This window comes from Nerophis ophidion, linkage group LG17 (genome assembly GCF_033978795.1).
Source record: "Nerophis ophidion isolate RoL-2023_Sa linkage group LG17, RoL_Noph_v1.0, whole genome shotgun sequence".
NCBI classification, from domain to species: Eukaryota; Metazoa; Chordata; class Actinopteri; order Syngnathiformes; family Syngnathidae; genus Nerophis; species Nerophis ophidion.
Window position 1 is genome coordinate 5,028,411 of NC_084627.1, and position 24,057 is coordinate 5,052,467.

The window sequence follows — 24,057 nt, forward strand, 5'->3', positions numbered from 1 at the left end:
TTTTTTTTGTGACAAAAAGAGCATACAACTTAAATCTTTAAAATCGTTATATTGACAGATAGACCTAATGTTGATCTAGATATTTAAAACTTGAATAAAAATAATGAATAATGACACTTTTTATATTTTTGGGGGTGAAAATATTGCATATTTTGTGATTTTTTTTTTTCCATAAACGTATTTTTTTGACAAAAAGAGCATACAACTTAAATCTTTAAAATCATTATATTGACAGATAGACCTAATGTTGATCTAGAGATTTAAAACTTGAATAAAAATAATGAATAATGACACTTTTTATATTTTTGGGGGTGAAAATATTGCATATTTTGTGATTTTTTTTTTCCATAAAAAACGTATTTTTTTTACAAAAAGAGCATACAACTTAAATCTTTAAAATCATTATATTGACAGATAGACCTAATGTTGATCTAGATATTTAAAACTTGAATAAGAATAAAAATAATAATACTGAATAATGACACTTTTTATATTTTTTGGCATGAAAATATTGCATATTTTGTGATTTTTTTTCCATAAAAAAACTTGGTTTTTTTTGTGACAAAAAGAGCATACAACTTAAATCTTTAAAATCATTATATTGACAGATAGACCTAATGTTGATCTAGATATTTAAAACTTGAATAAGAATAAAAATAATGAATAATGACACTTTTTATATTTTTTGTGGTGAAAATATTGCATATTTTGTGATTTTTCCATAAAAAAACTTAATTTTTTTGTGACAAAAAGAGCATACAACTTAAATCTTTAAAATCATTATATTGACAGATAGACCTAATGTTGATCTAGATATTTAAAACTTGAATAAGAATAAAAATAATACTGAATAATGACACATTTTTTATACTTTTTTCTGACCAAAGCCCTTTGGGGTTCCTGAGGTGGAGGCTGAAATGTGTATTTTTTTATACAAGTATTGTTTTTTAAAATAAAAAAATATCCAAATGGCCCCTGCTTGCTTTGATTTTTCAGTGTGCGGCCCTGCTTTAATTATTACTAGAACTTGACGTGTTTTGGTTCAATCCATCCATCTTCTTCCGCTTATCTGAGGCAGAGTCACGGGGCAGCAGCCTAAGCAGAGAAGCCCAGCTAGAGAGCCACCTCTTCCCTACTCCTCTTGATGTGGAGGAGCAGCGGCTTTATTTTTGTCATTTCGGTCACAATCCAAAGCTCAGGTAGGTCGACTGGTAAACTGAGAACTTTGCCTTCCGGCTCAGCTCCTTCACCACGACGGTTCGATACAGGGTCCGCGTCACTGCGCCGATAGGTCTCTCGATTCCCTTCCCTCACCTGTGAAAAAGACTTTGAGGTACTTGAACTCCTCCACTTGGGGAAAGATCTCCTCAACCTGGAGATGGAACTAACCATTTATGTTCTACTTTATTTGGATAAATATAAATGTGCGAATGTTAAAACAACCTTATTTGTTGTCCCATCACCAGTCAGATAAATGCCAAAAAAGTGTTGAATGTTTTTCATTTTAGACTAATATGGAAGAAGAAAAAAGTGCTGTCATTACCTAATAGTTATTTTTACAAACCCTGTTTCCATATGAGTTTGGAAATAATATAAACAGAATACAATGATTTGCAAATCATTTTCAACACATTTTCAGTTGAATATGCTACAAAGACAACATATTTGATGAACAAACTGATAAACATTGTTTTTTTTTTGCAAATCATTAACTAGAATTTGACGCCAGCAACACGTGACAAAGAAGTTGGGAAAGGTGGCAATAAATACTGATAAAGTTGAGGAATGCTCATCAAACACTTATTTGGAACATCCCGCAGGTGTGCAGGCTACTTGGGAACAGGTGGGTGCCATGATTGGGTATAAAAGCAGCTTCCCAAGGTTTCGGAACAACATATGCTGCCATCTAAGCGTCGTCTTTTTCATGGACGCCCCTGCTTATTTCAGCAAGACAATGCCAAGCCACATTCAGCACGTAATACAACTTCCCAAAGAATGTTCAGTCTTTCACAAGAAAGGATGGAGCGAGGTACACCCCTTTGTCCACAACTGTGTGAGCAAATAGTCAAACAGTTTAAAAACAACGTTTCTCAAAGTGCAATTGCAAGAAATTTAAAGATTTCAACATCTACGGTCCATAATATCATCAAAAGGTTCAGAGAATCTGGAGAAATCACTCCACGTAAGCGGCATGGCCGGAAACCAACATTGAATGACCGTGACCTTCGATCCCTCAGAAAGCACTGTATCCACAACCGACATCAATCTCTAAAGGATATCACCACATGGGCTCAGGAACACTTCAGAAAACCACCGTCACTAAATACACTTCGTCACTACATCTGTAAGTGCAAGTTAAAGCTCTACTATGCAAAGTGAAAGCCATTTATCAACAACATCCAGATGGACTGATGCAAAGTGGGAAAGTGTTCTGTGGTCTGACGAGTGCACATTTCAAATTGTTTTGGGAAATATTTGACATTGTGTCATCCGGACCAAAGGGGAAGCGAACCATCCAGACTGTTACCCACGCAAAGTTGAAAATCCAGCATCTGTGATGGTATGGGGGTGCATTAGTGCCCAAGGCATGGGTAACTTACACATCTGTGAAGGCACCATTAATGCTGAAAGGTACATACAGGTTTTGGAACAACATATGCTGCCATCTAAGCCCTGTCTTTTTCATGGATGCCCCTGCTTATTTCAGCAAGACAATGCCAAGCCAAGTGTTACAACAGCGTGGCTTCGTAAAAAAAAAAAAAAGTGCGGGTACTTTCCTGGCCCGCCTGCAGTCCTGACTTGTCTCCCATCAAAAATGTGTGGCGCATTATGAAGCGTAAAATACGACAGCGGAGACCCCGGACTGCTGAACGACTGAAGCTCTACATTAAACAAGAATGGGAAAGAATTCTACTTTCAAAGCTTCAACAATTAGTTTCCTCAGTTCCCAAACGTTTATTGAGTGTTGTTAAAAGAAAATGTGATGTAACACAGTGGTGAACATGCCCTTTCCCAACTACTTTGGTACGTGTTGCAGCCATGGAATTCTAAGTTAATTATTATTTACAAAAAAACATCAAATATTTGATTGATTGATTTGATTGAAACTTTTATTAGTAGATAGCACAGTACAGTACATATTCCGTACAATTGACCACTAAATGGTAACACCCCAATAAGTTTTTCAACTTGTTTAAAGGCCTACTGAAAGCCACTACTAGCGACCATGCAGTCTGATAGTTTATATATCAATGATGAAATATTAACATTGCGGCCTTTTTAGTTTACTAAACTGCAATTTCAAATTTCCCGCTAAGTGTCGTGTTGAAAACATCGAGGTATGATGACGCGTGTGTTTGACGTCTCGGGTTGTAGCGGACATTATTTTCCAGCCCGATCCAAGCTATAAGTAGTCTGCTTTGATCGCATAATTACACAGTATTCTGGACATCTGTGTTGCTGAATCTTTTGCAATTTGTTCAATCAATAATGGAGACGTCAAAGTAGAAAGATGGAGGTGGGAAGCTTTTAGCCTTTAGCCACACAAACACAGCCGGTGTTTCCTTGTTTAAAATTCCTGAAGGTGAAGCTTTACTATGGGTCGGAGCGGTCAAACGAACATGGATCCCGACTACATGTCAACCGGCAGGTTTCGGTGAGAAAATTGTGGTAATAAGTTGGCTCTTACCGTAGTTATGAGCGGAGCCTGCGTCCTCCTACAGCTGCTGCGGACTATTACCTCCTCCCACCGGAGACACTGATGGTCACCACACCCCTCCGACTTTCAGGTACTATTTAATCTCACTAAAACACTAGTAACACAATAAGCAGATAAGGGATTTTCCAGAAGTATCCTAGTAAATGTGTCTAATAACCTCTGAATCGCTCTCACTGAAATCACCTTTTTTTCCCCCTAGTCCTTCACTCTCAATATCCTCATCCACAAATCTTTCATCCTCGCTCAAATTAATGGGGAAATTGTCGTTTTCTCGGTCCGAATCGCTCTTGCTGCTGGTGGCCATGATTGTAAACAATGTTCAGATGTGAGGAGCTCCACAACCCGTGACGTCACGCGCACATCGTCTGCTACTTCCGGTACAGGCAAGGCTTCTTTATTAGCGACCAAAAATTGCGAACTTTATCGTCAATGTTCTCTACTAAATCCTTTCAGCAAAAATATGGCAATATCGCGAAATGATCAAGTATCACACATAGAATGGACCTGCTATCCCCGTTTGAATAACAAAATCTCAGAGGGGTTAGTGCGTCTGCCTCACAATACGATGGTCCTGCAATCCTGGGTTCAAATCCAGGCTCGGGATCTTTCTGTGTGGAGTTTGCATGTTCTCCCCGTGAGTGCGTGGGTTCCCTCCGGGTACTCCGGCTTCCTCCCACTTCCAAAGACATGCACCTGGGGATAGGTTGATTGGCAACACTAAATTGGCCCTAGTGTGTGAATGTTGTCTGTCTATCTGTGTTGGCCCTGCGATGAGGTGGCGACTTGTCCAGGGTGTACACGGCCTTCAAGCCCGATTGTAGCTGAGATAGGCGCCAGCGCCCCCCGCGACCCCAAAAGGGAATAAGCGGTAGAAAATGGATGGATGGATCATTTCAGTAGGCCTTTAAGTCGGGGTCCACGTAAATCAATTCATGGTAATTCATATCTTGTCTTTGTAGCATATTTAACTGAATATGGGTTGAAAAGGATTTGCAAATCATTGTATTCCGTTTATATTTACATCTAACTCAATTTCCCAACTCATATCTAAACGGGGTTTGTACATGTATTGATGTTACAAATGTGTTTACGTTACGAGGGCATGTCTCCAAAAAATATGACTTTTTCGCTGTTACAGGTACCTTGAAAAACAAAACGTTGGTTGCATTTTTTTCTCGTGATATTTATTTCTGTAGTTACATTGTAGTCACATGTTTTTTTTTAATATTCAGCACTTCACTGTATTTGGATTGTGTCGTAAAGCGGAAGCGTTATTTCTCGGTATATAAATATTTCTACACGGAACTATTTTTGTGTTGCTCTTACCATAGCTTCCGCTAAACTTCCGGGTTTGGCGGCGTGAGCTTTGAGATAGTTTAAAAGGTTCCTACAGTTGGCGGCGGTATTTGACCAACACTCAACATGTCCGCAGCAGGTTTAAAATGTCCTGGCTGCGGTTCTTCAAACGTGGTGGAGGACGACTTGCACGCACAACGGCAGCTGGTTTGTGCGGACTGCGGCGCGGTGGCGTCGGAGGGACTTTTGACTCATGATACCTTCGAAGGCAGAGGTGCGAAGCTGCTAACTTTTTTATTTTTATTTGAGCTCTTTAATCTTTATTTTTTTGTTAATCACTAATTATATATACATGTACTTGATTAAAAAAAAAATGTAGTTCTAGTTTTATATAACCGTAAATCACAAGTGTCTCAAAGGGCTGCACAAGCCACATCGACATCCTCGGCTCTGATCCCACATCAGGGCAAGGAAAAACTCACAACCCAGTGGGATGTCAATGTGAATGACTGTGAGAAACCTTGGAGAGGACCGCAGATGTGGGTGACACCTCGGGGGGGGGGAGACCGAATGCAATGGACGTCGAGTGGATCTAGCATAATATTGTGAGAGTCCAGTCCACAGTGGAGCTAACATAATAGTGTGAGTTCAGTCCATAGTGAACTCACACTATTATGAGTTCACTCTGGAACTCATAATAGTGAACTATTATGATAGTGGACTCACACTAACATAATAGTGTGAGTCCAGTCCATAGTGGATCTAACATAATAGTATGAGAGTTCAGTCCATAGTGGATCTAACATAATAGTGTGAGAGTCCAGTTCATAGTGGATCTAACATAATAGTGAGAGTCCAGTCCATGGTGGATCTAACATAATAGTGTGAGTCCAGTCCGTAGTGGATCTAACATAATAGTGAGAGTCCAGTCCATAGTGGATCTAACATAATAGTGAGAGTCCAGTCCGTAGTGGATCTAACATAATAGTGAGAGTCCAGTCCATAGTGGATCTAACATAATAGTGTGAGTCCAGTCAATAGTGGATCTAATATAATAGTGGAAGTCCAGTCCATAGTGGATCTAACATAATAGTGTGAGAGGCAAGTCCATAGTGGATCTAACATAATAGTGTGAAAGTCCAGTCAATAGTGGATCTAGCATGGTAGTGTGAAAGTCCAGTCAATAGTGGATCTAGCATGGTAGTGTGAAAGTCCAGTCCGTAGTGGATCTAACATAATAGTGAGAGGCCAGTCCATAGTGGATCTAACATAACAGTGTGAGGCCAGTCCATAGTGGATCTAACATAATAGTGTGAGAGTCCAGTCCATAGGATCTAACATAATAGTGAGAGTCCAGGCAATAGTGGATCTAACATAATAGTGAGAGTCCAGTCCATTGTGGATCTCAGGTAATAGTGAGTCCAGTCCATAGTGGATCTAACATAATAGTGAGAGTCCAGTCCATATGGGATCTAACATAATAGTGTGAGAGTCCAGTCCATAGTGGGGCCAGCAGGAGACCATCCCGAGCGGAGACGGGTCAGCAGCGCAGAGATGTCCCCAACCGATGCACAGGCGAGTGGTCCATCCCCGGGGTCCCGACTCTGGACAGCCAGCACTTCATCCATGGCCTCCTGACCTGTGCCCCCCTTTCCATAAGGGAGAGGGGGTCAGAGTAGAAAAGAAAGGAAACGGCAGATCAACTGGTCCAAAAATGGGGTCTTTTTAAAGGCTAGAGTATACAAATGAGTTTTAAGGTGAGACTTAAATGCTTCTACTGAGGTGGCATCTCGAACTGTTACCGGGAGGGCATTCCAAAGTTCTGGAGCCCCAATAGAAAACGCTCTATAGCCCGCAGACTTTTTTTGGGCTCTGGGAATCACTAATAAGCCGGAGTCCTTTGAACGCAGATTTCTTGCCGGGACATATGGTACAATACAATCGGCAAGATAGGCTGGAACTAGACCGTGTAGTATTTTATACCTAAGTCACATTTTAAGTGTAGGTGAGCCAGTATAGCTATAAAATACTACACGGTCTAGCTCCATCCTATCTTGCTGATTGTATTGTACCATATGTCCCGGCAAGAAATCTGCGTTCAAAGGACTCCGGCTTATTAGTGATTCCCAGACCCCCCAAAAAAGTCTGCGGGCTATAGAGCGTTTTCCATTCAGGCTCCAGTACTCTGGAATGCCCTCCCGGTAACAGTTCGAGATGCCACCTCAGTAGAAGCATTTAAGTCTCACCTTAAAACTCATCTGTATACTCTAGCCTTTAAATAGACTCCCTTTTTGGACCAGTTGATCTGCCGTTTCTTTTTTTTTTTTCTCCTATGCCCCACTCTCTCTTGTGGAAAGGGGGGCACAGGTCCGGTGGCCATGGATGAAGTGCTGGCTGTCCAGAGTCGGGACCCCGGGGGTGGACCGCTTGCCTTTACCCACCTGCTTCCAGTGCCAGTGTCGATATGGTATAGCTCGGTTGGTAGAGTGGCCGTGTCAGCAACTTGAGGGTTGCAGGTTCGATTCCCGCTTCCGCCATCCTAGTCACTGCCGTTGTGTCCTTGGGCAAGACACTTTACCCACCTGCTCCCAGTGCCACCCACACTGGTTTAAAAATGTAACTTAGATATTGGGTTTCACTATGTAAAGCGCATTGAGTCGCTAGAGAAAAGCGCTATATAAATATAATTCACTTCACTTCACTTAGGTATTGGGTTTCACTATGTAAAGCGCTTTGAGTCACTAGAGAAAAAAGTGCTATATAAATATAATTAAAATGTTTGTGGCTACCACTTTTGCAGTGGTTAACCTCCTTGGCCACCACCAGGGGGCGTTCAAGTGGCCACTTTTGAATCTTTGTGTTTCTTCTCTGTCATGTTGGATTTTGCAACTGCAACCCTGTGATGTTGCTTAATGTAACTTTGTATATATGTCCATAACAGACCACACCGTACTATACTGTACTATAATTTGAGGTGCAAACTGACTAATGGCTTTTTCCCCATCCGTTTTTTACAGATGTTAGCTACAGTTGGACAGCAGCCGTGGCCAAAAAGCCCTGTCTAAACCAGATAAACGGTGAGCTCATCACTTAAGTGTTTGCTTAAACCCGCCGCCGTGATTTATCGACCACTCCTGTCCCCGCCCGCACAGGCCAGCAGCGAGTCACCGCCATCTGCCGAGCTCTCCGGGTCAGCAAGGAGATCGAGGACCAATCGAAGACGTACTTTAAGCAGGCCTACGAGCACCAGAGTTTCATCTTCGTCAGCCTGCAGAAGAAGGAGAACCTGGCTGGCTGCTGCGTCCTGCTCAGCTGCAGGCAGCTCGACTGGCCCATCACCATGGGAACCATCAGCTCCCTGCTAGAGGCGGACACGTTGATGGTGGGGGCCGTTTACCAGGAATTGATGAAGAGTCTCAAGATCCAGGCGCCGCTCGTCAACGTCACCGACTTAATGGAGGCACATTGTCAAGAGTAAGTAGTAAAGCAGTGGTGATTTGGTGAAAAAAAAAAAAATATATATATATATATATAATATACACATATATATATTATTTATATATCCATCCATCCATTTTCGACCGCTTATTCCCTTTTTGGGGCCGCGGGGGGTGCTGGCGTCTATCTCAGCTACAATCGAGCGGAAGGCGGCGTACACCCTGGACAAGTCGCCCCCTCATCGCAGGGCCAACACAGATAGACAGACAACATTCACACTCACATTCACACACTAGGGCCAATTTAGTGTTGCCAATCAACCTATCCCCAGGTGCATGTCTTTTATATATATATATATATATATATATATATATATATATATATATATATATATATATATATATATATATATATATATATATATATATATATATATATATATATATATATATATATATATATATATATATATATACAAACAAACCCCATTTCCATATGAGTTGGGAAATTGTGTTAGATGTAAATATAAACAGAATACAATGATTTGCAAATCATTTTCCACCCATATTCAGTTGAATATGCTACAAAGACAACATATTTGATGTTCAAACTTATAAACATTTTTTTTGTGCAAATAATCATTAACTTTAGAATTCAATGCCAGCAACATGTGACAAAGAAGTTGGAAAAGGTGGCAATGAATACTGATAAAGTTGAGGAATGCTCATCAAACACTTATTCGGAACGTCCCACAGGTGTGCAGGCTAATTGGGAACAGTTGGCGGCCATGATTGGGTATAAAAACAGCTTCCCAAGGTTTCGGAACAACACATGCTGCCATCTAAGCGTCGTCTTTTTCATGGACGCCCCTGCTTATTTCAGCAAGACAATGCCGAGCCACATTCAGCACGTAATACAACGGCGTGGCTTCGTAAAAAAAGAGTGCAGGTACTTTCCTGGCCCGCCTGCAGTCCTGTCTCCCATGGAAAATGTGTGGCTCGTTATGAAGCGTAAAATACGACAGCGGAGACCCCGGACTGTTGAACGCCTGAAGCTCTACATAAAACAAGAATGGGAAAGAATTCCACTTTCAAAGCTTCAACAATTAGTTTCCTCAGTTCCCAAACGTTTATTGAGTGTTGTTAAAAGAAAAGGTGATGTAACACAGTGGTGAACATGCCCTTTCCCAACTACTTTGGCACGTGTTGCAGCCATGAAATTCTAAGTTAATTACTTGCAAAAAAAAAAAAAGTTTATGAGTTTGAACATCAAATATGTTGTCTTTGTAGAGTATTCAACTGAATATGGGTTGAAAATGATTTGCAAATCATTGTATTCCGTTTATATTTACATCTAACACAATTTCCCTACTCATATGGAAATGGGGTTTGTACACGATGAGTAAGGTGTGTCTTGACCTTTGCGGTGGAGGCTCCGCCGAACGCCTGAGGCCGACTCCCCGAACCCCTAGGGTTCGATCGAACCCAGGTTAAGAACCATTGGTCAAGAATAAGTAGTAAAGCAGTGGTAAGTTGGTGCGAAAAAAGGTAAAAGGGGCTTCTTAAGGAGAATAATATGTCTTCCTGGAGCCTGTTTATGAGCAGCAAATATGATAAAAATCCATCATATTCCTTACTTGCTCATGCCAGTTTTAAGAGAAAAGGCTGCACAACACGTCTTGAAAGTAGTTGAGTCTTCATTTGAAGGGACAATGCACAGAAACATTAAGCTCCAACACAGATATGTTCTGTACCAGATTATAGCTAAATACCTCGAATGCAGCTGAGATAGGCTCCAGCGACCCCGAACGGGACAAGCGGTAATAAATGGATGGATGGATGGATGGACAGCTTATTTCCAACTGCAGTCCCTGGCTACATCAAATAAAGGGATACACGAATCATGCAATAAAATTATGACAATAAAATCATACCAAAGCAGGTAATCAAATTAAGAAAAGTCCTAAAATGCCCTTTCATGGACACATACTTAATATACAATACAACCACAACTCATTTATATCATACATGCTCTTGAAAAGAGTGGAGTGCCATCTCCAGGTTGGGGAGGAGACCCTGCCCCAAGTGGAGGAGTTCAAGTACCTAGGAGTCTTGTTCACGAGTGAGGGAAGAGTGGATGGTGAGATCGACAGGCGGATCGGTGCGGCGTCTTCAGTAATGCGGACGTTGTACCGGTCCGTTGTGGTGAAGAAGGAGCTGAGCCGGAAGGCAAAGCTCTCAATTTACCGGTCGATCTACGTTCCCATCCTCATCTATGGTCATGAGCTTTGGGTCATGACCGAAAGGATAAGATCACGGGTACAAGCGGCCGAAATGAGTTTCCTCCGCCGTGTGGCGGGGCTCTCCCTTAGAGATAGGGTGAGAAGCTCTGCCATCCGGGAGGAACTCAAAGTAAAGCCGCTGCTCCTCCACATCGAGAGGAGCCAGATGAGGTGGTTCGGGCATCTGGTCAGGATGCCACCCGAACGCCTCCCTAGGGAGGTGTTTAGGGCACGTCCAACCGGTAGGAGGCCACGGGGAAGACCCAGGACACGTTGGGAAGACTATGTCTCCCGGCTGGCCTGGGAACGCCTCGGGATCCCCCGGGAAGAGCTAGACGAAGTGGCTGGGGAGAGGGAAGTCTGGGTTTCCCTGCTTAGGCTGTTGCCCCCGCGACCCGACCTCGGATAAGCGGAAGATGATGGATGGATGGATGGATGCTCTTGTTCACATCTGTCATCATTTGTAAAAAAAACCACCATGATTTTAAAGTTAAAGTACCAATGATTGTCACACACACACTATGTGTGGCGAAATCTGTCCTCTGCATTAGACCCATCCCCTTATTGACCCCCTGGGAGGTGAGGGGAGCAGGGGGCAGCAGCGGTGCCACGCCCAGGAATCATTTGTGGTGATTTAACCCCCAATTCCAACCCTTGATGCTGAGTGCCAAGCAGGGAAGTAATGGGTCCCATTTTTATAGTCGTTGGTATGACTCAGCTGGGGTTCGAACCCTCAACCTACCGATCTCAGGGCGGACACTCTAACCACTAGGCAACTGAGTAGGTTTTAACAGACACACTTTACAATTTATGAAATAAAATGAATTATATTTATATAGCGCTTTTTCTCTAGTGACTCAAAGCTCCTTACATAGTGAAACCCAATATCTAATTTTTACATTTAAACCAGTGTGGGTGGCACTGGGAGCAGGTGGGTAAAGTGTCTTGCCCAAAGACACAACGGCAATGACTAGGATGGCGGAAGCGGGGATCGAACCTGCAACCCTCAAGTTGCTGGCCCGGCCGCTCTACCAACCGAGCTATACCGCTCAAAATAAAAATGCTGTCATGGATTAATATAATACACTTTAGGTTGATTTGTCAAACAGTGTCCACCTTATTGACCGTGTGAGCAGCTTTGCTCCAAAGCCACTTTTTAACTTTAATTGTGAATGAAAAGTAATCTGTTTGACTTTTCAAGTTAGTTGTGAGGTCGTTCCATTCCTTTATGGCTTTATATCAAAAGGCTGATTGTGCAAAAGATGTTTTACATCGGGTTACGCTACACTGGTGGAGGCTTATGTGCTTCTAGTTGTCGCAGCAGATGTAAACTGGACATAGTGCTTAAGTGGCGCTGGTGCAGCGTTATTTAGGATTCGATGGGCCATTCATATTGATGCTAATCTTTGAATGTTAGCTAAGTTTAACAATCTGAATTTTTGGAGAACTAAACAGTGATGGTGATGTTGTGGTTTTCGGTTAAGGATTTTGAAGCGATTATTTGTGCAACGTTTCCAATGGCCTCGGTGTCATTTTGCTCGCCTGCGACCAACATGTTATATATAATAATAATAAAAACGAGACATAATCATTGCATTAAAATAAGTTTGAGCTGCCTCCAGTGTTAATGAATTCCTGATACATTTGAACGTTTTTATGTTGTATTTAAGATACATCGTATAACGTGGGCCCCTTTAATAAAAATGATGTGTCTTATTTTTAAAATGCAGTGGAACCTCAAAAATTGCCTTAACTTGTACAATTTGCAAACCAACCCAAATTCAAATAATACATGAATGTGAAAATAAATAAAGCGATGCAGCTTATATATAAATAGTGAGTACACCGTTTAGTTGTCTAATTACATTTTTAATATACAGTGTCTAGCTTATTTTTACTCTTTTAAACATGTGAAAGCACAATACATACATTTCATCAGACAACAAATATTTTCCTTTTTTAAATGATTTTTGATTCATTCACTTTTACTCTTTTAAGCTAGAAATATCCCTGCAGGATTTTGCAGGCTTTTTGAGTGATTATTTTGTGATTTGCGGTAGCATTTTCAAAAAGCTGCGATGCTTTAAGACAGGGATGTCAAACTCAAGGCCAGGGGGGCCACTTCTGGCCCATCCATCCATCCATCTTCTTCCGCTTATCCGAGGTCGGGTCGCGGGGGCAACAGCATAAGCAGGGAAGCCCAGACTTCCCTCTCCCCAGCCACTTCGTCCAGCTCTTCCCGGGGGATCCCGAGGCGTTCCCAGGCCAGCCGGGAGACATAGTCTTCCCAACGTGTCCTGGGTCTTCCCCTTGGCCTCCTACCGGTTGGACGTGCCCTAAACACCTCCCTAGGGAGGCGTTAGGGTGGCATCCTGACCAGATGCCCGAACCACCTCATCTGGCTCCTCTCGATGTGGAGGAGCAGCGGCTTTACTTTGAGTTCCTCCCGGATGGCAGAGCTTCTCACCCTATCTCTAAGGGAGAGACCCAAACTCATTTCGGCCGCTTGTACCCGTGATCTTATCCTTTCGGTCATGACCCAAAGCTCATGACCATAGGTGAGGATGGGAACGTAGATCGACCGGTAAATTGAGAGCTTTGCCTTCCGGCTCAGCTCCTTCTTCACCACAACGGATCGGTACAACGTCCGCATTACTGAAGACGCCGCACCGATCCGCCTGTCGATCTCACGATCCACTCTTCCCTCACTCGTGAACAAGACTCCTAGGTACTTGAACTCCTCCACTTGGGGCAGGGTCTCCTCCCCAACCCGGAGACGGCATTCCACCCTTCTGGCCCGCCACATCATATTATGTGGCCCCGTAAAAGCCTTGAAAAAATGGGTTTCAATATTTATTTATTTTATTTTTTTACTAAATGCATTCGTCCTTTTAATTTTGACAGAAAAAAAAAGCATATTTTAAACTTTAGTATTATCTGATCGTGCAAATTATTATATACTGTATTGCAAAACTCTTTTTGTGAGATATAAACAAATAGTTAATTATCTGCTTGTTACCTTTTATGTATGATTTTAAAGCAAGTTATACATAAAAAAAATCTAATAATCAAATGCATATGCATTTCGATTAATTAATTAATCACAGGTTAATACATGCATGCATAATGTGAATTTATTTTAAAAAATCGTCCCTCTGAAGGCAGCCTTCAATGAAAACTGAGTTTGACACCCTTGCTTTAAGGCTTTAAGGCTATTTCTTTTAACATTACATCCGCTTGTGATTTTAATCCTTTTTGATCAGTTTGTGTTTTTTGTAACCCTGACCACAGACAGCACAGGATTTCAGCTAATCGAGAAAAAACAATTACTTTACTCGCATCTTGAATGAAAGTTTTTTTTTAACATTGACTTCTTTTTACCAGGTTCTCTTGGGCTTTTTTGAGATGCTTAAAGGGGAACATTATCACAATTTCAAAAGGGTTAAAAACAAAAAAAATCAGTTCCCAGTGGCTTGTTTTATTTTTCGAAGTTTTTTTCCGAAATTTTACACCTCCCGGAATATCCCTAAAAGAAGCTTTAAAGTTCTTGATTTTCGCTATTTGCGATGCGACTGTCCATTTCCCTGTGACGTCATACAGGGCTGCCAATACAAACAACATGGCGGTTACCACAGCAAGATATAGCGACATTAGCTCGGATTCAGACTCGGATTTCAGCAGTTTAAGCAATTCAACAGATTACGCATGTATTGAAACAGATGGTCGGAGTATGGAGGCAGATAGCGAAAACGAAATTGAAGAAGAAATTGAAGCTATTGAGCGAATAGCTATTGACGCTATTCGGCCATAGCGTGGGTGTACCTAATGAAGTGGCCCATAGCATGGCTGCCTTATTAGCATCGCCGGTAAAATGTGCGGACCAAACGACCAGGACTTTCGCATCTTGTGACACTGGAGCAACTTAAATCCGTCGATTGGTAAGTGTTTGTTTCGCATTAAATGTGGGTATCTAGTTTCAAATGTATATACAGCTAGCGTAAATAGCATGTTAGCATCGATTAGCTGGCAGTCATGCTGCGACCAAATATGTCTGACTAGCACATAAGTCAACAACATCAACAAAACTCACCTTTGTGATTTCGTTGACTTAATGGTTGCAAATGCATCTGCAGGTTATCCATACATCTCTGTGCCATGTCTGTCTTAGCATCGCCGGTCAAATGTGGAGACACTCTGGCAAATTCAATGGGGGTCTGGCGGCAGATTTCTTGCCAGTGGTGCAACTTGAATCCCTCCCTGTTAGTGTTGTTACACCCTCCGACAACACACCGACGAGGCATGATGTCTCCAAGGTTCCAAAAAATAGTCGAAAAAACAGAAAATAACAGAGCTGAGACCCGGTGTTTGTAATGTTTTTATTATGTCATCGCTAAAAGACCGATAAACAGAAAGGCGTTTAATTTGCCAAAATTCCCCCATTTAGAGTTCGGAAATCGGTTAAAAAAATACATGGTCTTTTTTCTGCAACATCAAGGTATATATTGACGCTTGCATAGGTTTGGTGATAATGTTCCCCTTTAAATTTGCAGAAGTTCTTCCCAAAAATGCAATGGAAACTGTAGTGTGGTGTTGGGGTAAAAGTTGCAGTTAATTGTTGTGACTTTCTGTCTGTAATTATGATGAGGAAATTAGCTGAATTAAAGGTAATTAATTCCAATAAAAAGAGTGAAAAAAACCAACTAACAAAAATGTCCAAAATAGGCTTTATTCAGTCACGTGTGAGTTACTGCAAAGGAATACTAAAAATGAAATAAAATCAATTAATCAATCAATCAATGTTTACTTATATAGCCCTAAATCACTAGTGTCTCAAAGGGCTGCACAAACTACTACGACATCCTCGGTAGGCCCACATAAGGGCAAGGAAAACTCACACCCAGTGGGACATCGGTGACAATGATGACTATGAGAACATGATACTGTGATACTGATGACTATGAGAACATATGAGAACATGATACTGTGATACCGATGACTATGAGAACATATGAGAACATGATACTGTGAAAGATCAATCCATAATGGATCCAACACAGTCGCGAGAGTCCAGTCCAAAGCGGATCCAACACAGCAGCGAGAGTCCCGTTCACAGCGGAGCCAGTAGGAAACCATCCCAAGCGGGGCTGATCAGCAGCGCAGAGATGTCCCCAGCCGATACACAGGCGAGCAGTACATGGCCACCGGATCGGACCGGACTCCCTCCACAAAGGAGAGTGGGACATACCCTGCTCAAAGATGGAAACAAATAATTTATGATAAAGAAATGTAAATGTAAATGACCTTAAAGTAAAAATTCCAGGCCTGATTTTGTACCCGTTTTCTTTTCTCCTCATCAGATATAAAATAACCCCCCACGACGTGCATGAAGACCTAGCCGAGGACCACCGTGATTTGAACAAACGAGCCCTGGCCTTAGTGGAAGTGGCCGCCGACTCCTTGATCGTGACAGGACGCAAACCCGTCCCCTTAATGATGGCCACGGTCTTCCTGGCCTGGCAGTCCTTGAACCCCAACCGGCTTCGCCTCAAAACGACCCTGAAGAAGTTCTGCCTCCTCGCCAAGATGAGGAAGCACAAGGCGGCCATTACCAGAGTGGCCGAGATAAAAGGGGCGCTCTGCAAACTGGGCAAGGAGATCCCCTGGGTGACGGACGCGGTGACTCCGGAGAACGTCGTCAGGCACGTGGAGGACATCGTCAAGAACAGGTCCGCTTTGTTGCGGAGCGCTTTGAGGACCCATGAGGCGGCTTTGCAGCAGGACCGTGACGAGCCGACAGACGAGGAGAGCGAAGCTGCCCAGCGTCCACAAGCCAACTGGGGGAACAGGGTGCTGTTCGCACCCCCGTGCGTGACTCGCGCCAAGAAAAGGAAAGCGGAGCCGGAAAGTCTGAAAGATGTGACGGGTGACGAGGACATCTCCGATGGGGAGATCGATTCCTACATTCGCACCCCGCAGGAGGCCAGGGAGTTCGCTTTGTCACAGGCGGCGTTACTGACGCAGACCGAGACCAGCAAATGAGGTCAGTGAGGAACGACGCCCGTAGTCCTTACACCAGGGGTGTCCAAACTTTTTCCACCGAGGGCCGCACACTGAAAAATCAAAGCAAGCGGGGGCCATTTTGATATTTTTTTGATTTTAAAAATCAATACAATATATCTATAAAAAAATATACATTTAGGCCAGGGGTGCCCACACTTTTTTTTGCAGGCGAGCTACTTTTCAATTGACCAACTCGAGGGGATCTACCTCATTTATATATATCATTTATATTTATTTATTTATGAAAGAGACATTTTTGTAAACAAGTTAAATGTGTTTAATGATAATACAAGCATGTGTAACACATATAGATGTCTTTCTTTCACAAAGACAAGAATATAAGTTGGTGTATTACCTGATTCTGATGACTTGCATTGATTGGAATCAGACAGTAATGATGATAACGCCCACATTTTCAAATGGAGGAGAAAAAAAGTTGTCCTTTCTGTACAATACCACATGAAAGTGGTTGGTTTTTGGCCTCTAATTCATCCAGCTTCCATACACTTTACAAGAAAAACATTGGCGGCAAATTCCGTAGCTTGCTTGATTGACATTCACGGCACCCGAGGGTCTTGTGAGATGACGCTGGCTGCTGCCAGTTCATTATTATGAAAAAATGACAGAGAGGAAGGCGAGAAACACTTTTTATTTCAACAGACTTTCGCGCCGTCCCTTCCGTCAAAACTCTAAAGGCCGACTGCACATTTCCTATCTTCACAATAAAAGCCCTGCTTCATGCTGCCTGCGCTAACAAAATAAGAGTCTCGGAAAGCTGGCGTGCACAAGAGATGTGCACGCCAGCTTTCTGAGGGATCGCTTGTGCACGCCAGTTTTCCGAGACTCTGTATTTAGTTAGCGCAGGCAGCATGAAGCAGGGCTTTTATTGTGAAGATAGGAAATGTGCAGTCGGCCTTTAGAGTTTTGACGGAAGGTACGGCGCGAGACTCTGTTGAAATAAAAAGTGTTTCTCGCCTTCCTCTCGGTCATATTTTCATAATAATGATCTTGCAGCAGCCAGCGTCATCTCACAAGACCCTCCGGTACCGTGAATGTCATTTAAGTCACGTCTTGGTGAAGATTGATGATCACTCATTTTTAGGTCTATTTTTTTTAAAAGCCTGGCTGGAGATCGACTGACACACCCCCCGCGGTCGACTGGTAGCTCGCGATCGACGTAATGGGCACCCCTGCTTTAGGCCTTCACTCAGTCCCCATAGGATTTTGGTCAAAAAAATATTAAAAACGTGTCCTTATTCAGTAGTATTTTTTGTATTATTTTTCAAGTTTTAAATCCTTAGATCAGGGGTCGGGAACCTTTTTGGCTGAGAGAGCCAAAAAGCCAAATACTTTGAAACATATTTCCGTAACACTGAACACAACCAAACGCGTGCATTTTTAAGTAAGACCAACATTTCTAGAGTATAATAGGTCTCTTATTCTTTGTAATAACATTTTTATTCTGAAACTAACTGTGGAGGGGGCGTGGCCTGCGGGCCTGCAGCGACAGGTGCGTAGATGGCCCACCTGGGCCTTGTTATCTAATCAGCTGTCGCTCTGTTATAAGCAGCAGTCAGGAGGAGAGATGGGGTTGGGGCTGGAAATACAATTGCTGGAAAACAACTGAGAGACTTATTGAAAAATAAAACAATATTGTAACCCTGAAACAGGCTCTCATGTCGGTGCTTGGGGGTCTGAAGAACCCCCAGGAGGGCAAGCCCCACCCTAACCAATAATAAATAGATAACTTCATACCATTGACGCATCTTCTTGAACAGGTGCGGTAGAACACGGATGGACGGATTAAAAATGCATGTGAATAATTTATATTTTGAACATTATTTTTGACACTGTGATTACAAGTGGAATTATTCATTACTTATCGTGTTAAGCAATATCAGCTCAGATTTATCCGAGTGCCAGATGCAGTCATCAAAAGAGCCACATCTGGATCCAGAGCCTTAGGTTCCCTAACCCTGCTCTAGATCAACATTAGGTCATTCTGTCAATATAACATGTCAATATAAGTTTTTTTTTATGAAAAAAACACAAAATATGCAATATTTTCACCCAATAAAATTTTCAAGTGGAATATTTGAGACTATATAATAATAGGAGCCTTAAAAAGGTCAATAACTCATAACACCATTGATTTTAATTAATTATTATTTTTTTGAGCAATGACACTTAAAAACAAATCACACCAAAATTATTGGGATCTAAGAGGGTCCTACTCATTAAAGTGTTAGAAAATAAATTATATATTTTTTTATTGTTTACTTTTAACATAATAATCTCGAGATCATCTTTGGATCTACCCGTTACTTATAAGTCGCATTGTTATGTTTTCGGTTTGTTTGTTTTCGGCCCTTATTTAAAAAAAAAAAAAAAAAAAAACAGCTCCAAAAATGCATAATTTTCCCCCAAAATATCAAAACGTGGAATATTTAATGTGACGTAATTGGAGCCTTAAATAGGTCAATAATTCATAATGACATTGATTTTGATTCATTATTATGTTTTAAAGAAAGAAACTGCCTGCATGGCAACTTTGTGTTAATAGAGTAAACATTGCAACATTTTCTTGTTACATTTCACCTCTTTGCTCTTTTATACCACTTTTTATGTTTTTAAAGGGGAACATTATCACAATTTCAAAAGGGTTAAAAACAATAAAAATTAGTTCCCAGTGGCTTGTTTTATTTTTTGAAGTTTTTTTTCAAAATTTTCCCGGTCTCGGAATATCCCTAAATAAAGCTTTAAAGTGCCTTATTTTCGACTCTCTGCGAAGACACTGGCCATTTCCCTGTGACGTCACACAGTGCTGCCAATGTAAACAAACAATGGGAATACCACAGCAAGATATAGTGACATTAGCTCGGATTCAAACTCGGATTTCAGCGACTAAAGCGATTCAACAGATTACGCATGTATTGAAACAGATGGTTGGAGTATGAAAATATTGAAGAAGAAACTGAAGCTATTGACGCTATTCATAGCCATAGCATGGCCGAATAGCTGCGTTAGCATCCCCGGTAAAATGTGCGGACCAAACGATCAGGACTTTCGCATCTTTTGACACTGGAGCAACTTAAATCCGTCGATTGGTAAGTGTTTGTTTCGCATTAAAAGTGGGTGGAAGGAAACGTAATATAGTTGCAAATGCATCTACAGGTTATCCATACATCTCTGTGCCATGTCTGCTTTAGCACCGCCGGTAAATAGCATGTTAGCATCGATTAGCTGGCAGTCAACATCAACAAAACTCACCTTTGTGATTTCGTTGACTATCGTTGCAAATGCATCTGCAGGTTATCCATACATCTCTGTGCCATGTCTGTCTTAGTATCGCCGGTCAAATGTGGAGACACTCTGGTACATTCAATGGGGGTCTGGCGGCAGATTTCTTGCCAGTGGTGCAACTTGAATCCCTCCCTGTTAGTGTTGTTACACCCTCCGACAACACACCGACGAGGCATGATGTCTCCAAGGTTCCAAAAAATAGTCGAAAAAACGCAAAATAACAGAGCTGAGACCCGGTGTTTGTAATGTGTTGAAAATGAAAATGGTGGGTGTGTTACCTCGGCGACGTCACATTCTGACGTCATCGCCTCCAGCGCGATAAACAGAAAGGCGTTTAATACTAAAATTCACCCATTTAGAGTTCGGAAATCGGTTAAAAAAATAGATGGTCTTTTTTCTGCACCATCAAGGTATATATTGACGCTTACATAGGTCTGCTGATAATGTTCCCCTTTAATTTTTTCAATCGTATTTTCAAAATGTGCCGTGGGGCCGTTAAAAAATGACCCGCGGGCCGCACTTTGGACACTCCTGCCTTACACAAAATGATGTACGTTTATCCCAAATTACTGCTGTACACGAGCTGCATCCCCACCTAAAAAATAGAAACTAAAAGAGAAATGTGCAAGGTCAGCACAATTAAGCACATAATGTCCGTTTTGGAGAGATGGTGCAACGTTATGGATATATTTGTATTTATTGTTGATAATCATGTTATGTTATTGGAAATTTCTTAACACTTTATGTTAAGTAATGCAACTTTTTGTATATGGTGTTTAAAAGAAAGAAATAAAAACCTCTTTACCAGCCGTATTTAACGCACTCTGCTGCTACATTCCTGCAGGCTCTCTAAGACAGTGGTTCTCAACCTTTTTTCAGTGATGTACCCCCTTTCTTTTTAAATTCAAGTACCCCCTAATCAGAGCAAAGCATTTTTGGTTGAAAAAAAGAGATAAAGAAGTAAAATGTAGCACTATGTCATCAGTTTCTGTTTTATTATCAATCAATCAATCAATCAGTGTTTACTTATATAGCCCTAAATCACCAGTGTCTCAAAGGGCTGCACAAACCACAACGACATCCTCGGTAGAGCCCACATAAGGGCAAGGAAAACTCACTCCAGTGGGACTTCGGTGATAGTGACAATGATGACTATTAGAAACCTTGGAGAGGACCGCATATGTGGGCAACCCCCCGCCCCCAGGAGAGCAAAAGCAATGGATGTCGAGCGGGTCTTTCTTGAAGTATTTGGAAAAAAAGATACACAAATAACTAAAAACTTGTTGAAAAATAAACAAGTGATTCAATTATAAATAAAGATTTCTACACATAGAATTAATCATCAACTTAAAGTGCCCTCTTTGGGGATTGTAACAGAGACCCATCTGGATTCATGAACTTAATTCCAAACATTTCTTCACAAAAAAAGAAATCTTTAACATCAATATTTATGGAACATGTCCACAAAAAATCTAGCCGTCAACACTGAATATTGCATTGTTGCATTTCTTTTCACAGTTTATGAACTTACATTCATATTTTGGTTAATTATTATTCAATAAATATATTTATAAAGGATTTTTGAATTGTTGCTATTTTTAGAATATTTTTGAAAAATCTCACGTACCCCTTGGCATACCTTCAAGTACCCCCAGGGGTACACGTACCCCCATTTGAGAACCACTGCTCTAACAAACGTATACAAATAAACGTTAAAAAAAAACACAAAACAGCTAAAAAAAATGACCTATTACCCTCATTTTGCCTTGTACATAATTTTAACTCTTTGGAAATGCATTGAATTTCTATCATTTTGTAAAATAAATAAAGGGTTTGAATGTTCTCAATAGCCAACAGTATGTATTATTCTAAATCATCTTTTTTTTTTTTTTGTAACATGTTAAGTGAATACATGTACTGTTGTAGTTATTTTTCCCATATTTCTGCACAACAAATCAAATATGGTAACACTGGCGAGCAGTAGAGAATATGGAGTCACTTTTGGTCCAGAACATATTTCTTACCACCTAATGTTGTATATTTTCATATGACATTTCAAGTTTATTTTCTCATCTATCATTGCACCCAAGATTTGGTTTATTTTACTCTTTTAATTTTTACTTAGTCTATTTGTATTTGTGTTTGACTTTCTCTCCTTTTGTGACATTATTTAGGATAGTCTTTTTGTCAAACCGTCTCTTTAAAACCTTAGTGGCCACATGCGTGGACAGCACCTTTTTAGCTCTTATTTCCAAAATTGTGTACACTACTGAATTGGGGTCTTATGGCCACTTATGTGGACATTTATACTGCCACAGAGTATAACATACAATAGAGTTTGGAAAAAAAAAAAAGTGTAAAAAATGAAAATTAGCATGTCACTACACTTGAAGTACACGTTTGTGTACTTATTGACTAAGTACATCATATCAGAAGATGATGTTTAGTTTTTATTCTAATCAGGGTCCAATAAGCCCAAATAGCAAAGAGAAATAAAAAAAAAGCATGTAAACAAAATAAATTTGGGCTTATTGGACCCTAATTAGAGTAAAAACTAAACATCATCTTATTTAGGATAGTCTTTTTGTCAAACCGTCTCTTTAAAACCTTAGTGGCCACATGCGTGGACAGCACCTTTTTAGCTCTTATTTCCAAAATTGTGTACACTACTGAATTGGGGTCTTATGGCCACTTATGTGGACATTTATACTGCCACAGAGTATAACATACAATAGAGTTTGGAGAAGAAAAAAAAAGTGTAAAAAATGAAAATTAACATGTCACTACACTTGAAGTACACGTTTGTGTACTTATGGACTAAGTACATCATATCAGAAGATGATGTTTAGTTTTTACTCTAATTATGGTCCAATAAGTCCAAATAGCAAAGAGAAATAAAAAAAACGCATGTAAACAAACAGCTTGGGCCTTAAGAAGTTAAATGATTTCTTAAATGTGTCATTATTTAATTATAATTGTATTAAATACATAATTAAGGTTAACTTAATTTAATAGTACATTTAATTACTTGGTAAATTATTATTATTATTCAATTATTTCATGATTTAATAAATTATTTCACGTTTAAATTAACCCACATATTCATGAAATAAATACAATTGTGCAATAATTAAACAATGAATTTATTGTCTTTTTTAAATTGGGAAATAATATGAAAAAAATACATCAATAAATGATGAATTGACAATATAAAATTATTAATAGTGAAATAATTAACTAAAGGATTAAATAATCAGATATAATTTTTAATTGTGTCCCATTTGACCAACCATACTATTCTAGTTTCACCTTGTTTATATATTATTGCATTTTTGGGGGAGGGAATATTCAACTATAACAGTGGTTGTTTATGTTCCATCCATCCATTTTCTACTGCTTGTCCCTTTTGGGGTTGTGGGGAGGTGCTGGAGCCTGGTTTTTTGTGTTGTTTATTAAAAATATTAGTAGGAACATACACAAACCGAATCCAATATTCTAGAGTCTCATTTTTTTTTTTTTTTTGCTTCAGTCTTTATTCACAACGTCTGTCATAATACACAGTTGATTTATATACAGCAGCAAATATGTGAAGAATGAAACAAAAAACAGATCTCACACTAATAAAATCCCCAATCTAAAGAAGCTTTGCTCCACTTGAAACACCCAAATCTGCATATTTGCCACCAAATATCAGCAATGCAGACATTCTGCCTTCAAAACATCTTCACGACAAGCGTTAAAAACATGCCCATTATTTGGATTCAAGTCAATTCATTGTAAACATGATGACAAATAACGCCATACAATTACTGAGCGGCCCGCAATATCCATTAGGCCAAGCGGTAAAAAGGTTGTCCATCATAATATCATCGTGCAACGAGACAACATACGACAATAAATTAAGACGCACACAAGCAGGCAACACAAATCATCAGCGATTGATTACAAAACTTCACAGTGG

The 24,057-nt window shown here is 40.6% G+C and overlaps 1 protein-coding gene across 3 annotated transcripts in view; it reads left to right on the top strand.

The window, feature by feature from the left end:
- The first annotated feature begins 5,031 nt into the window (after nucleotides 1-5,031).
- Nucleotides 5,032-24,057, top strand: part of brf2 (BRF2 RNA polymerase III transcription initiation factor subunit) — a 63,961-nt gene continuing 44,935 nt past the window's right edge. For all 3 annotated transcript variants that reach the window (XM_061875832.1, XM_061875833.1, XM_061875834.1), the window contains exons 1-4: nucleotides 5,032-5,288; nucleotides 8,032-8,091; nucleotides 8,167-8,488; nucleotides 16,091-16,773. In XM_061875832.1, coding sequence (XP_061731816.1) covers nucleotides 5,141-5,288; nucleotides 8,032-8,091; nucleotides 8,167-8,488; nucleotides 16,091-16,772 — 1,212 coding nt within the window. In that variant the 5' untranslated portion in view covers nucleotides 5,032-5,140 and the 3' untranslated portion in view covers nucleotide 16,773. The remainder of the gene's footprint in view (nucleotides 5,289-8,031; nucleotides 8,092-8,166; nucleotides 8,489-16,090; nucleotides 16,774-24,057) is intronic.